Raw genomic sequence first — 16711 nt, 5'->3', positions numbered from 1 at the left:
CAAACACTTCTAACAGTACATCCACTCCCAAAGAACATGCACTCAGTCCAACACCAAGCTCGACGCGCAGCAAGAGCCCAGGCACTACACTAACATTATAACCAGCACAATGAGGCTGTCTACGTAGATGCCGCGGCATACACCACTCACCCGGCGTTTGCCATTTCCGCAATAGGCCACAACATTTCACCTCTAGCAGCTGCTTCGGTCCTAACGCACACCTCGCTAGAAGCCGAAGAAGCTGCAATTGCCCTTGCGATCTCCTCCACTACTGCCAGACACGTATTTAGTGACTCAAAAACCGCGACGCGAAACTTTGCAAAAGAGCGGACGCATGCGGTCACCCATAAAATTCTCAACTCCTCTCAGCCCCCCACAGGGCGCATTCAACTCAAATGGGTCCCGGCGCATGCGGGCCATCCAGGCAACGAAGCCGCCCATGACACCGCTCGAGGGTACGTCAACCGAGCAGGGCAACACGCCGAGCCAGGGAGCGCCCGTGACCGAATGATCACTTACCACGAAATTTCACTCCACTACCGAGAGCAACGACTCCACTATCCTACGCCTCACAAATCACTCACTAAATTAGAGCAGGTGACGTGCCGCCAGCTACAACCTTGCACTGTTTTCTCCCCCGCCCTTTTAGCACTAATGTACCCAGGTCTGTTCTCTCCAGAGTGTACCCTATGCAGAGCCCCAAGAGCTGCTTTCCGTCACATAGTATACATATGCTCTGAGTTACAGCCCCCATCAAAGTGAGAACTCACTGACCTCCAGAGAAGGGAGGTTGCGGTGTCCAGCTCCGACCCAGCTTTCCCAAATCAGCTGGTGGGCTGCGCTTTGGAAGACACCGGACGTCACCGAATGCCGCCAACTTCGCGCGACCAAGAGCCAACCGAAGAATAGTTTAAGATATGGCTCAATATTCATTAAAGTTTACCACCACCACAACCTTGTGTCAAGATTCTTCGGTAGATGACGCCAGCTACCCCATCGACGGGCTGTAGCTATCGAGCATAAAAGAGCAGAAATGGGCCAGGCGGCCGGGCGAACCGCCCGATGGCGGAATTATTTGACGGCGTGACAAAATAATGCAGCCACCAGGGACCCCAAACAGGGGGGTGAAGAGGGGCAGTCACCCCCAACACTTTTCTACAACAGGCAGTGCCCGCCTGCCCCCTGGCTCCAATTTCTTTCACTTTGATCTGATTTCTTACAATTGAAACACTTCAGTTCTAGGAATCTTTTCATGCAAAGCACAGCGGGGCTGAACTATTTGGTTTAGTAGCCAGTTGTGGAAATTTCGAATATAAATAACTTAAAGCAGTCATTTCCGAACAAAAGTAGACTGCCTGCAGCGTGTACATTATCAAAATTAGCAGAATTTAAAGAAATTATGCACAAACTTCAAAAGCGACTGATCACTCCTTGTGCGTAATCCTTCTCGTCTATAAAACGTCCCATTCCACTTCATTTTATATTGCAGTGAACATTTGCCCTGTTTGTGCGTTCGCACTCAGAACCACTGGCACACGGCTTTATCATTTTGTTTTTGACACCAGATGCGATCAGACTTATCTCCATTGATATTGGCTATGTGCGAATCCTTCCACATTTTCCCAGATTGTTGTAGTTGGCTTTGGTGCTTTATCACGAAGGTTCGTTGCCTTGTTTAAATTGAGCGCTTAAAAAAATTCAAGCATTCAGTTCATTGCCCGCCGAGCATGCTTGTGCGTATCGCCGCAGTCGAGTCATTTAGTTCTTAGTGGGCGCGAGTCAGACCTTTAAACGGTTTCTTTTGAAGCCTTTTTATCTGTATTCCTGACTGCTGGAGTGTCATAACCACATCCTTAAAGTTTGCATCAACCTTTGAACATTGAAAAATGAAAATTATTAAAAATGTGTGCAACTGAGCATCAAATAAACATCAAAATAAGCTCGATGTCTTGCCTCCCCCAACTCAAAACCAAGTTCCGGAGTCCCTGGAAGGCTACACATATAACCTTCCCTTCATTGTCAAGACAAGCTCACATCGTGTGATATCACATTCCGGGGCGTTGTTTACCCCTTCGTCTTTTCCATTACAGTTTGACTTCGTTTTGCTTTTCATTTGAGGCATGGATACGTAAAGTGTATGTAAAAAAAGTTATTTATTCAGTACAGAACCCTGCATCACGCTACATCTCGCTACATCGCCGACGCATCTTGTGCTGCCTCTTTACGTGGTCGACCTTGACCTGGTTTCACTGCTTGCTGGGGTAGTGCAACTCCCGTAAGCTTCTACGGTGCCGGCGCTGACGCGTCTTGCGCTATTACTTTACGTGGTCTACCTCGGCCCCGCTTCACTCCTACTTGCAGCTGCGTACCCTCCACTGTGTTTCGCGGTCGTACCTTTGGCGCAGTTCCGTCGGCCATTAAGCGTGGCCGTCCTCGTCCCCGCTTGAATCCTTCTTTACCCTCCGTCGTGCCCAGCGGCTTGCAGGTGTGGCGCCTGAGCTTCGTGACGTCCTCGGCACCAGCCCCGCACCGCGGGCAGGTCAGCGGGTACCGGCGGGAGTGTATGACCTGCTCGTGCCTCCTTGCATGGACGCGTTGCCTGAACCTCTTGCTACACTGGCCGCACTCGTAGGGCTTATCACCACTATGGATCATCATGTGAAGCTTGAGATTGTCCGGCCGGGAGAACCTCTTCTGACACAAATGGCACACGGACTCTCGCCTGTCAACGTGGGTACGCTCAGGCCTGATGATATCAACCCTGCGTACATGAAGGGTAAGGATAAGGAGAATCACCACACGACTACGAATATTTTCTCCGGATGCCTCCTTTAGTAGACACCTTTAGCATAGCATGTACCATGTTACCGTTACCGGTACCGTTCCGTAGTACCTGGAGCCCGCGCAGCCAGTACACATTCGCACATCACCCTGACAGCGCCAGGAGGCACCAGGTTTCCGGCAACTGCGCGTGCGCATGCAGCATCAGGAGCAATCAGCGCGCGCTCACCAGTGGTGGGCTGTCTTCCGGAACTTCGCAAAGGAAAACGCGGGACACAGTAGGCTAAAGGTGTCAAGTTATGTGAGCACATCTCTTTCAAGGTTATGATTTTGCCAGTGACGATCGCACCTTAAATCTATATTCCTGCCGCTGGTGTTAGTCGCATCTTTTCCTGCTTCTGACGCATCTCTTCCGCATGAGCGAACGTCTCACGCTAACTTTATTTCCGCTCCTGTTGACGTTTCCTTCCTATGTCCTCGCTAAGGAAACCTCGGTTGACACATACTTCGGTTGTAATGTGAGCGACTTAACAGTAATGCTTGATAATCAGGCTTATTGAGGAGCGTCTGAGGTACCACTGCTCAGTTCAGCTCTGAAAGTATTGAAACAAGCACGCGCAAAGTCACACTCAATTCTTTGCATCCATAAAGTTCAGCGCTTATGAGGCGCAGGCCACGAGGCGACCAGAAGTGGTGGGCGGCTCGTCAACTTGCGCCAGTCCTCGAGAGAGGCCGCTACCAAAAGCACCTGCCGGGCCATTTCCTACACGGGAGATTCGCTCAATTCTGACATCGCAGCAGCGGCATCACAGTGCCGATTTCTACACTGGGGAGGCAGCAAACAACGGCCGCGGTTATAACGAACACTCGCTTATTACGAAATAAGGTGCCGCTACCGTAAAAGTGTGTGTAAGAGGAGTGGCACTGCGTCTCAGATATAACGAACGACTGCCGCCGTGCAACTCGGTTAGGTCGAACAAAGATTCGCCGTGGACTCGGCAGCTGTATATAAAACTCGCACTTCCCGCTACCGCAGATGGCGAATAATGCCACCCGGCCCTGGTTACGTTGCTCTGAAGAGAACATCGGGACCTTGAAAAGTAACAAAAGGCAGCACTAAAACTACGCAAACTCGCCCGCGAGGCGTGCCGACGGGTTAAGGCATACAACGGTGATCACTGGATAAGGGTGTGCCAGCTGGGCAAACCTCTAAAGTGCAAGTGAGATTAGAGCGTGGTCGGCGATCAAATAAAGGTAGCGATTAGAGAAGTTTGAGTAGCAATCACTTGTCATGCCTGGCTTGCCCAGCAGATCACGTGGCAAGTGTCACCAGCCCAATCTGCTCTTCACAATCTGCGCTGCCACCGGATGTAGACAACGCCCAGGCAGGCTCTGCAGTTAACACGTTCTGCGCCTTCTTGCGCTAGCTTCAGGGCCGCATGGACCCAGCCATGGCAGACGACTGTGACGCACGTGCTGTTTGTGGCAACGTGTCGTTATTGGGCAGCTGGCCGGAATGGGTGACTTCGTTAACGCCGACATCACTGAACCACGAACGATAAAGCATTGTAAGTAAAGTACGAGCACTCCCAGACTTTCAGGAACATTATGAAGACCACGACGTGGAGTCGTATTTACACCTGCCTTGAACGCTTACCTTAATTAGTTATGTAACGTCCCTAAAGCAGTTTGTTGCCGGCAAGGTTCTCGGCGGGGTGAATAATGACCACCGTGGATAGCTTGGAAAACTATAGGGCCTTAATAAGGCTTTTCAAGTATGAGACGCCCATTACTCCCTAACTCAATTTTTCAAACATAAGTATTGTTTCTCTGATTTTAAAATTTGGGTGTAATAGGAGGAGTTCACTTTCAACGAACATCGAATACAACGCACGCTATCAGAGCGACCGTCAGGCTCGTTTAGACTGTAATCGTTGGCTTACTGGAAAAAGCGGGCAGTGTTTCCTGATGGGAAATGAATACGAAGCCTGCAAAAAAGCGCGAAGGGACACTTTCGAGTACGCTACTGCTACTAGTCTTGCTGGTGACTGCGTCGTGTTCTGTTCTTAAATCGTGGCATTCAAGCATTTATTGCGTACTATTTAGGCAACTTCACGATTTCTGCTTTTTAAAAATATTTATGGCTTCAAAAGATTCCTCATCAGCAAAAGGACATCTCTCCAGTTCACTAGTCACGATGGCGTCAAGCAAGGAACGGCACTGTAAGACCTACTTGCGAGTGCTCGTGTAGGAGCAGTGCGTGCAGTTGTGGATTCCCTCCATGCTATTCCAGTGTTTCCACCGGGTATGCATTTCCATGTTGTACTGCTTAGTGAAGAGGTCGCCGCACTTCTCACAGGCGAGAAACAGGCTGTGCAAAGGAATGATATTGATGTCCTCTGAAAAAGAACCGAGCAGTGGGAGGAGCGAATGAGCACATGTGGAGTGAAGAACTGCCCAGATAATTCAGTGTTCTTTATGTCTACCGTGGCAGAGAGGAACAGGCCAGCAGTAGCACTTTTTCACATTAGTTTATTTGTATCAATTAGGTGCATGGTAGTTTCCTTGTGACAGTAATAGATTAGTAGGTCATATTAATTATTTTTCTCATTCGCAAAACCAAGGCAGTGCAATGGTACTAGTCCACACAGATCGGTGAATAGGTAATATAAACCTTAAATTTAAAAAGACGGTACCTTTTCTGGAAGTGCTATTGACTAGATTCGCATCGGTCTACAAGCACCAGAAGAGTTCTCTCACAATGCTAATGTCATTTTCATACACTAAACATATATACATAAAAAACAAGCACCCATGCAATTTTATCCACAGTTTAATCTCCCTGCTTATTTGGCAATGTGTCACCTTTCCTTCAACTTTCGCCCAGATATCCTTGCACAGAAAGGTCCGCCATCTATGCTGACTTTGAAATTGTTCATAATATGCCATAATATAATTAGCTTAGACTTGAAGACAGAAAGGAAGAAGATAGTGAAGAAGTTCATTAACGAGTTAGCAGTAAGAGGTAAAATAGAGTAATTGAGGATATCGCTGCAAAACCAATATTCAGTTTAACTCAGGATGGCGATCTTAATTTGCATACAATGATGTATAAATTGACAGATGTCGTTGCGCAGTGCACAGTAAAAACAGGCGGTAGGACGGTTCGACAGGATACCGGCAAGCTATCTCATGAGACAAAAGGTCTGATTAAGAAACGTCAAACCATGAGGGGAACTAACCCTACACACAGAATATAACTAGCAGAGCTAGCGAAGTTAATAAACAAGCGCACGGTTACCGGCATAACGAAGCTCAATATGGAGACAATCGCGCATGCTCTAAAGAATGGAGGCAGCCTAAAAGTGGTTAAGAGGAAACGCATTATTGCTAACGTACTATACCTGCAATCTATCTCTCACCTCTTCAAGAGTTCAATATACTCGAGTTAGCGAGCTGTACAAGTTTAGGTTATCACGAGACTATTATATTAGTCAAAAGCATAGAATCCATACCCTTACCGACATTGCCTGACAAGGCTTAGCCGATTCAGTATACTCTACCACGTCTGCCCCATTTTGGAAAATATCTACATGCCGGACTAATTACCGTCGACAAATGCTGCATGATCTGTTACCACGTATGTTGATTCACTATATAATTCAAGGTATCGACATTAATAAACTGCAGCTTTCTGAAATCATTGCCATGTTCATACGCTGAATCTTTATTATTTTGTGTAGCATATGATCAGCGCTCAATTCGTGCCATGTGATGAAGTTTATTTTGATAAGTTGAATGTTTGTACCACTAACTATGGTTTCATTTTCATTGCTTTACGTTTTGCTTTATACTGACAGAGCTAGCTGCGTCCTAGGACATTGCTTTTTGTGCGTTTCTCGCTGCTGCCACTGCTTGATAAGTTGGGCCAAAGACAACTCAAGCCATGCTTGAACGGCTTTTCCCTTGGCTCGTTTTTCACTGTATAGTGAGAAAAAATAAATAAAGAATGAAAGAGAACAGGAGGGCAATGACATTAGCAACATGGATACGCAAAACAGTTCTATAAAAATCGGTACAGTAGGCAATGAAATCCGAAACATCAATGAGAGAGACAGTATCCCACACCACTGCGTCATCCTGCCAGTGACGAGAGAGGAAGTAAAGAAAGCCTAAAGAGCAATGGGAAAGGAAAAGGCAGGTGGGGAGGATCAGGTGACAGCAGATCTGCTGACGACCGGAGGAGAGATCATGCTAGAAAAACTAGCCACCCCGTATACGCAATGTCTTATGACCTCGACCGTACCAGAAGCAAGTTTTATCTTAAATCATCAAAAATGAGAGCACAAGGACTTGTAAAATTACAGGCCGATCAGCTTACTATCCGTTGCCTGCAAGATATTTACTAAGGTAATCACTAATAAAGTCGGGAACACCTTAGACTTCAATCAACCAAACGATCAGGCAGGCTTTTCTAAAGGATACACCCCAATATTTCAGTTTCAAACTATCAATCAGGTGAAATAAAAATGCGCAGAATACAACAAGCACGTATATAAAGCCTTTATTTATTACGAGAAATCGTTTGAGTCGGTGTAAATCTCAGCAGTCATACAGGTACTGCGGACTGTGGGTTTAGAAGAAGGCTAAAAATCGCAAGCGTAGCTGTTGTGTTGGTGAATGACTTATCGTGACAGTAAAAAGCCCAGATCCACTAAAGAAATACTGTTACAATCACACTATTGAATTAATGAAGCAGCCGCAAATAAATATGCAGCTCGAAAAACCAGAAATTCACTACTGAAGTCGAAATTTAACTGGATGCGGGTCCGAGGAAAATAAAACTTTGGTGAAGGCGCGTAACCCAAACACATGTTTGAAGTTGCGCGGACACGTATATACTGCCGGCCTCAAAAGTTTTCAGCATGCGCTTTGTCGGAAAATAAAAATATTGTTGCGCCACCCCGTGACCCAGCCGTCCTGTAACAGCTAATAACGCGTGATCGCTTGCACACACTTTAAGACATTTCACGTGATTAGCGTCCGTCACTAGATCCAAATACATTTTCCCGCATAGCTGCATCCCGTAACCTGTAACCTTTTTGTGGCCAATATTACTTGCTACATCCGCTGGCACGAGCCAGAGAAGCTACAAGGCATGCAAGAAATACTGTTTTTTTTCGAACAGATGCATGCATCCCTTAAACGTCTGCCGACGATATCAAAATGTTCTATCCATGTACCAGAAACATTCATCATACTGAAATCTAGATTCCGTCGCTTTGCAGAGAGAAACGATCATCTGCCCTGACCCCGTCCACACCATTAAAGTGTGTTGAGGAACGTCGGTCACGTGATGCGCGGTCGCCGCTGCAGAGGGAAGGCATTCCCTCCGACGTGTGTACGCCACTAGGGACATTCTTTACACCTTCATCAGCAAAGGAGTGCGCGAAAATAATGAATACTGGTTCCTCATTACATATCATAGATGAGCGAACTAAGCAGCTAGCGGCCTTTGCATATTCTTTAATCTAAATACTGCGGTGTCAATAACTATATCCACTCCTCTATGCAAGCCTCTGTTCAAGTCTCATGTCAATCGCGAATCGTACACTCACGGTTCTCGTCGTGCTGCACTTCCCGAGAGGATGGTTCTTCGGGCAGATTCGGATCGCCGCTCCCAGGAGCCTCCCAGTGGTCCGGAAGCGCATCGGGGGAACTCCAAGGCAGACTTTTTCTGAGAGTCTCACCAAAGGCTTCGATTGCCTACAATAAACGCGCATGGACAATATTGGCAAGAAGTAATGTTTGCTTTCTAGAGATCAGGGAAGGTGATCGCTGGTGCTGAAGGATTATGGTGCAGCGTAGTTTAGGATTTGCTGTTAGACATCATGATGGGCTGCTCTATTCAAAGTGATTGCCAAAAAAAACTGCCAAATATGATGGTACAAGAAGAGAGAGGTGTGTCCATCTTTGATCCTCTTTTAGTTCCGTCATTTTCGCGCAATTTTTTTGGCAATTAGAGTTGCAGCCTCTGCATTTAAGGTCAATGAAGTTCCAAGATCTGAAATGGTTTGCCCTGCTTCACAAAGCGCTTCGTACTTGTAGCGTGATATGCGCAGGTTCTACGGGTGACAGAGAAGATTTATAAAACAGGTTAGTGGATAATTCACATTTGATTTCATAGCGGAAATACTTGAAGGAAGAAGGCACATGCATTTCTACCTCTCTCTTCGTTGTTTTGTGATGTCAGCCATCTACCAGCCATCTTTCGATTCTTACACGGTAAAGGTTTTGATAGGAAACATTTCGCTGCGCTTGACAGGGGTGTCTATCTTGCAGTCAAGCATAGCAGTCACGAATCCGCAATATAGCAATATCGAACTCTGCCAGGAGAGCTAGATTCAGTAATTGCGCGCGACAGTTTTGCCAGTTAAAATAAAGGAAAAAAGGAAACTATGGGGACGCTGAAGCCACCTTGAAAGAGGAATGTGATAAGATTATATTGCACATTTAACACTGTTTCTGCTGCAACATCTGTGCGTGTTTGCATCAGCTTCTTTGAAATTGTCGGTGCACCAACCGCCTTATTCGGATTGCTAGCTGCAGATAGCTGTGCTCAAAACATGGTGGTCCCTTTGCGATAACGTCACAAGGTCACCCGACCACTCTTGGTTAAACAACAGATATAATGACATCTATGGCGGATTCCGCTCCTTACCTAAACATTAATGTCATTGCATTGATATTTGGCAGCATATACTCCTTCAATTAACCGACGCCGTCTTCCGCCTTGCGGTGCCAGTGCTCTATTGCTTGGTCAGTTCATTCTGGGCCATGATTGCGCCTTTTTGAAATAGAGAGCACCTGTCAAAGCACTCTATAAAATGTTTCGTAAATGTCCGTGTATGGTTCACTTACCTCCCTCATTACGTCGTCCAATGCTGCGTCAGCACGCGCGACAATTTCTCGTCCGTCGAAAGCTGGAAAAAAGGATTTCAGGCATATTTTTAGATGCCTAACTATTGAAAGGGTAGCAGCTTTGTTGATAAATTACTTATCGTGGCATTAAAAAGGCCAGATCTCTCTAAAAATGCTGTTAAAATCACACTATTGCAGCACTGAAGCGGTGGCAAATATACATGCATCTTGAAAACCCCGAAATTCACAATAGAAAGTGAAAACTTACAGGATGCGTGTCTGAGGAAAATAATACATTGGTTAAGGCACCTGACCCAAAGACATGATTGGAATGTTTTGGGAAAAGTGGCCACAAGAGCTTTCGGCATGCATGTTCTCAGAAAAAACAAATAGCAGAGGCTTATCTCAGCTATGGCAGGATATATGTAGCCAGAGCTGCAGTTCACCTTTGTTACGCATGCTGTCTAGCTTGTTGTTGTGACTGAATGTTAAGAAATTTAGAAGTATTCGGTTAAACACACTGTTTATTTATTCATTCTTTTGACAGATATAAACATTGCCTATGATCGGTAAAGTAACGCGCAGTTGTCTCAATACTGCTTACACAGTATTTAGACTGGTTGGTTTCTCTCAGATACTCAAGGTCAACGGTACTTCTTCATTGTGTAGTCAGAATGCGAGGATCGCTTGCTAAATAAAATCAAACTTTTCCTTTATAATATCGACTAAGAAGACCTTGTTCCCTATTGAAATCACCACACCGAGTCGTATCACCTAAGCGTTTATGCACACAGCCGCATCCACACGACCCTACGCGCGGCCGTGGTGGCAGCAGAGCTCTGACGTCATGCGTCTCGCACCAGCTGCCCTTCTCCGGTTGTGCGCATGCGCATTCGCGCGCGGCGCCCGCGGGCTTTGTCGGGCGGGCTGGGCTGCTGGCGCAGCGGCGGCGGCGACTCTGACGTCATGCGCCGCGCCATTCCTGCTCCTCTCCAGTTTCACGCATGCGCACTGTTGGCTTCACCGGATCATGGCGAAATGCTCGACTGGGTAGCGTAGTGTAGCTCTCGCTACAAAATTACTGTTGCGCCGCTGCACGACTCTGCTGCCCAGTATTAGATAATGACGCGTGATCGTTTCTTTGCACCTTCAGACATTTCACGCGATTAGCGTACGTCGCTAGATCCAAATAATATTTTGCCGCAAAGCCGCCACCCGTAACCTGCACCTTTTGTGGCCGATAGTACAAGCTCCATCTGCTGATACGAGTGGAATGAGTGGCAATTGTTGCTACAAAAAAGTGATTATTTTTTTCAAAAACATGCACCCCGAAAACGTCTGCCGCAGATATCATAACGCTCTAGCCACGTACGGGAACCGTTCTCAATACTGAAAGGAACCTTCCGCCGCTTTCCAGAGAGAAGCGGGCATCCCGCCCCCGACCCCACCCACACTACTAAAGTGTGTTTCATCGGGGCAGCGGTTAGGAACGTTGGTCCCGTGATGCGCAGTCGCCGCTACATGGGGAGGGAATTCCTTCCGACGTGACTACGTCACAGACGACATCCTTGATCCTTTTCCACAACTGAAGCGTGAGCGGAAAGAACGAACACTGCATCCTTGTTACGTATTATATATTAGCGAGGCAATCAGCTGTTGAGACCTTTGTATATTCTTTCCTTTCATTACTGCTGTATCAATAACTATATGCACTTATTCATGCAGGCCTGTGTTGCTGTCTTGTATCAATCGCGAATCGTAAACTTACGTTTTTCGTCCCGCTGCTCCTCACAAGATGCCGAGTTTTCGGGAAAATACGGGCCGCCGCTTCCATGAGCCTCCCACTGTTCCAGAAGGATATATTCGGGCGCAGGCGGGCGTCCGCTCTGAGTCTCCTGCGGTCAGGTGACATGCGGATATACTGATTGTTATAGTGAAGTCTTACATTATATAAAAGAAAAAATGCGATCATAAACGGTTTTTCGTTCAAATGTGCTTTTGTCTAGATTTTATGGGTATAAATAATTTTTTTTGAAAACTGTCTTCGGAAAAAAATCAAAAATGGCGTCTCTGTTCGAACTTGGTGCCAAATGTTCGAAACTACATGAAAACGTAAGTGCGCTGACGAATGGTCTCGAACTATTTTGAAGATGTACTACATGAATCGCAAAGCGACTCGAATACAAGGAAATGCGATCAGCGATCTGAATATTTCGGATATTCGCGAGTCTCTACAGAATACAAATATTCGATGCGGCTAGGCCGCACTAAGCGATGCTAATTACAGTTATGCACTAGAGGGTAAACTTAAAAATAACGAGGAAATTGACTATAATAGCGCCAGTTAATAATTTATCACGCTCGTTTCGTGCCGACCGCGAACATCGCCGCCATAACCGCTTAGAAGCGATCTCTGTAGATAGCAAAACTATTTTTTATGTCACTTAGTTTACTCGCGAACATCCGGTAGTGAACGTCGTCTCTTCTGTCGTCCGCAATGTCGACCGGCACATTTCATTTTTGCACGACTTTACGATGCGCATAAATACGCAGGCCGGAACTCCGGTTTATATAAAGACGGTTGCTGCCTCACCAGTCAGACTGACGGTCGAAAAGAGGCTAAAGGCATTGAATATTCGCGCGCAGAATCTGCAGGCGCAGCAGCAAACACGGCGTTGGATATGCCGCTGCGACGCTTTCGTTACGCCAGCCGAACGCTCACGAGAGATCGTGGGACTTGTCATGGCGAGCTTACCGCCTTAAATAAGATGTTGAAGCTCAAAACACCCATCCGCCGAAATTTTTGTGCAACATATTGAAGTTCAAACTGGACGTCTTCAGATCTGATGGAATGGGTTTGACCCACACAATTTTTTAAGCGAGCGCCGCGGTGGCTCAGTAGATATGGCGTATCGGCGGATGACCCGAAAGACGTGAGTTTGATCCCGGCCGCGGAGGTGGAATTTATTTAGAGGCGCAATTGTAGATGCCCGTGTACTGTGCGATGTCAGCGCATGAAAAAAATCCCAGGTGGTCGAAATTTCTGGAGCGCTTTACTACGGCGTCCCTCATTTCCTCAGCCTCCTTGAGACGTTAAACCGATATAAATCTAATATAAAAGAAACTTTATTAAGCTTTAACCACCAGTCGAGGCCATAAGGCTAACCATGCAACGCACTTCAAGGTAAAAGAGAGTGTGAAGACGAAATGTTGTCCTCACCTCATTGGGCTCGACGGCCTTGGCTTCATCTTGTCTACTGGCAACACCTTGGACGAAATGCATAAGGACATGAATAAGGTGTGGTTAAAATCGCAGACGCAAATTCTAAATGTCAGATGCTTACACGAAGCTGTTTGCACTAATCACACCCGTGAATTTATCAGCTCTAATGACAAAATTCGGCCCCTCGTGTTATGAACGCATCAAGCGCACCACCATCTGTTGATGGGCCGAGGTCGTTGCAACATTACGGAGCTATATCTGTCATTCCTATATCGCGGACGTTAGGGCAGGATTTGTTAGCTGCTAAAGCATGCCTTCCTGAGGCCATTTTTATGCGATAAATTTAGAAGCCTAAAAAAATGCGCCCTCGGTCTTAAAGTTCGCTGACTAGCTGTGTAAAAGTGGTGTCACCGGGCCGGATGTTGGCATTGGCTGGACAGAAGTGACGTCACTACACTAGAAATTACGCCACTGCCGATAGAGGCATCACCTAACGCCATCACATTATCAACACTATGTGATTAGGGGTCGCTGTGAATTATTTTTTACACAATGCTGCAGACATTTTAACCGCGTCCAGGAAGGAAGGGTACAGAACAGAAAGAAATTGTTCACATCTGCCATCACAGCAAGCCTTTGAATAACGGTAAAAGACCTGCTTACACAATGTAAAGGGGAAGGCCACGTTAAAATAGGCACAAAAAATAAAATATAAAAATTTCCTTGATAATATTCTGAAGGATCTTTTCATTACCTAACTTTTAAAATGAAAATATTCTACTCCCTAAGCGTTCATAGAAAAAGCAAAACGAATGATTTTATTGTGCAAAGTTTGAGGTTACGCTTTACTTGAGCTGATGGCAAGCGCTGTATAAAAACTGAATGAAGCGAATGGGGGACCTATGCGTTTTGTCATTTATTAGCTGATAGGAGATCTTTACAACAAAGACTAATAGGTTTATTTTGAGTTTTTGCCAGTGATAAATTTGGGGATCCAGTTGGGGATCCGTCGGCTTAACACAGATACGCCTGAAGGTTAGCTCAATACTGCACAAGCCCACTAGCCGCCACGAACCACGGACAATCCTTCACGAAACAAACGGTGTCTCGACATACTTTTCTAAAACTGCTGTACTGAGGCAGTGAAAAGCATTGCGCTTGAAAAGCAGTGGGCGTAAACTCATGGCTACCAGCTTTTGTTTCTCTGTGCGAGTGGTTATATGCTGCTTGTGCTGGAGGCCCAGTCTTCGCCTCAAAACACAGCAATTCTAGTAAAGATGCCCAAAGAAGTAACTGCGCGCACACAACTCGAGCTTTCAGTGTCCATTACCGATAATACTATATAGCTGCTAACAATTACCACAGTATACCGGGAGGGCACCATGCTCATTGGTGCTCAAGCGCAGATTTTTTATGCCTTGCGAGAGTGCCCTATACGCATCGCCGGCGATGAAGAGTGCCTTTCTTTTGATGCTTTCATTGCTGGCATCTCCTTGGAGTCGATGTGCTAGAAAATATAGGTTTATGAATAGATATTAGGCTCTGTTGCGCATTATAACCGAGTTTATGGTTAGTCCTCTATTACATCCACCTTGCCTGAAAACATGGAATATCGTGACCGCTGTTGTTACAAGCACATCTTCCTATTGATCAGCTCAAGTATATGAAGTACACAGGAATTAAGGATGTCACGTCACATAATATTGACAATTTTTGTTTTGCAGCCAGCCAAGCAAGTGAGCCTGTTCTATCCTGTTTTTTTTCGACCCAATATTACAAAATGCATGAATCTAAACGCTGATCTGACCGTCACGCCACGTAGAATAGAGAGAAGGAAGGTCAAAAAATGTACAAAAGAGGAGAAGATAGAAGATAGGAGAAGGAGGCGCTGCGTTGCAGCACGTGTGGCGGATGATACAAGCTGCGGGACCAGTGTTTTTGGCTAGCAGTCAGAGATTATAGTGACCTTCCGCAATAGTACTGACAATGATTACGCTGACGGTGATGATCTATATGATCGTTAACAATATGTGTAAGATTACTATGTAGACTAAGTCAACGATTATGGGGTTTGAAAACAAGCGTTTTGCTATTACCTCTTGCTTTTTTAGCCCCTTCATAGACAACGCAAAGCAATCAGCGATTATCGGGTTATATGTTTCAAAAACAAGCTGACTAAATTTCCTTCTTTGACAATAGCCGGCTCAATAAATCTGGCGACGAGCACTAAATGCGTTCATTAAAAACATAACGCGAGTTCCTCATGGGAAAATAACTCAGAAACGATGGGCTGCAGGCCTCCTTACGCGCATGCGATGCAACCACACAAGGGCTGCGGCCTGGAGTACCAGGAGGAGAGCGTTTCGTCAGCCGCACTATTCGGTTCTGACACCGATTTGCTAGTAGCGACGAGGAGGAGAGTTCTTGGAGGATGCAACTCCTCGCCCAACGGAAGTTCAATGCGTCATGCGGGTTTGTGGTTCTCAATGGCATTGGTTTAATCCCTCATTTCAATACGAAGCCTTCACTTGACATTACGTCAGAGGGCTTGCTGCTACGGCGGCTATATTTATCAACCGCTGGGCTGCCCCGCGAGTTTCGACATTCCAATAAACATGCGCGGGCTGCGACCGACTCCTATCTTCTTTTAAATCTGTAACGTTAAGACGCTAGATTAGTGGAGAACCCTGCCTTGTAGTTGGCGGTGACGGGTTCAGAAAATCCGGATTGGTCGAGAAGTCCGCGAAGAAGGGGCCGCTGGATTTAAAACGAATAAAGAAAGAGAAAGGCAGGGAAGTAAACTAGGCAGCGCACGGTATGCCACCCTACACGTGGGAAGGAGAAAGGAGGAAGAGGTAGAGAGGGAGAGAACAAAGGAAGATTCTCACTTTTCCGCATGTCCGACGAATAAAAAATTTGATAAAGGTGATCATAAGGTCGCAACATTACTCAAGCATCATTAGGACGAGTAGGACTGCACATTTAAAAAAAACAATTGGGTAATTATATGGTAATCAAACCTGCGACCCTTGGTTCGCAAATCAGACATGTTGTTGCTAAGCCAATGAGGCACTTTTTTTTCTTTATTGCATGGAAATAGATCCGAAAACAAAAGTCTAATCATGCTTGCGCCCCAAAACATCAGGCCACAATACACCTGCACGACCCCACCTTCCAAAACATAAAAAATCTGGGAGGCATATACATGCATCCAGAAAGGGGAGCCAGCTAGGCGGCTCCTCCAGGGTAGCAATACTCCCCGCACCAAAGTGCACTGCTCACGAAACAAAGATTTCGGAGACCATGGTGATTCGGTGCGGCGGTCCATCAAGCTGCCTTTCCTACGACTAAACGGTCCTAGCAAAATAATGAGATCACATGGCACAACACAGTTTTTCTACATAGGCAAAAACGGACACTGTATGCTGTGATGTCGACGTCCTTCTTAATTGTTATTTGTAATATGTCCCAGAAAAACATAGCATCAATGCACAGGATAAAACAATGGCCAAATGCCTCTGGTGCATTGCACAGGCAGCAATTCACCGTCCATGGCGCAAGCATCTCCTTTGCATGAAGTCATGCCTTCCTAGGCAGCATGTGTTCTGTTTAAAGAATATTTTTACACCAGAATTAATGCACATTCGCAAACACGTTCTAAAACACGGGCGTCAAGAAACTCCAGAAAAGGTTGCTGATACAACGGTACAGGACACAAATACTCTGTAAATGCCTGAATAATCTGCCTTCATGAGAGGATATACAAGTAGAGTAAAGAAATGCGCA

The 16711-nt window shown here is 46.0% G+C and overlaps 1 protein-coding gene across 1 annotated transcript; it reads right to left on the bottom strand.

The window, feature by feature from the left end:
• Positions 1-2218: 2218 nt before the first annotated feature.
• Positions 2219-12964, bottom strand: LOC144106217 (zinc finger Y-chromosomal protein-like). Its single transcript, XM_077638962.1, has 6 exons — positions 12923-12964; positions 11471-11597; positions 9703-9764; positions 8400-8547; positions 5015-5180; positions 2219-2761 (listed from the first exon to the last, which is right to left on the bottom strand). Exons 3-6 carry the CDS (start codon positions 9709-9711, stop codon positions 2284-2286), a joined length of 801 nt encoding a protein of 266 aa, XP_077495088.1. The 5' UTR covers positions 9712-9764; positions 11471-11597; positions 12923-12964; the 3' UTR covers positions 2219-2283.
• Between the last annotated feature and the right edge of the window lie 3747 nt (positions 12965-16711).

This window comes from Amblyomma americanum, chromosome 1, assembly GCF_052857255.1.
Source record: "Amblyomma americanum isolate KBUSLIRL-KWMA chromosome 1, ASM5285725v1, whole genome shotgun sequence".
NCBI classification, from domain to species: domain Eukaryota; kingdom Metazoa; phylum Arthropoda; class Arachnida; order Ixodida; family Ixodidae; genus Amblyomma; species Amblyomma americanum.
Note: the sequence above shows the minus strand (reverse complement) of the source record. Positions and strands in the feature narration are given on the sequence as shown.

Coding starts and splice junctions, on each gene's coding strand:
- LOC144106217 (XM_077638962.1), bottom strand. Junction 5,181..8,399: donor AGTGCAGCACGACGAGAACC/GTGAGTGTACGA, acceptor GTTCTTTTTCAG/AGGACATCAATATCATTCCT. Junction 2,762..5,014: donor TCCTACACGAGCACTCGCAA/GTAGGTCTTACA, acceptor TCATGTACGCAG/GGTTGATATCATCAGGCCTG.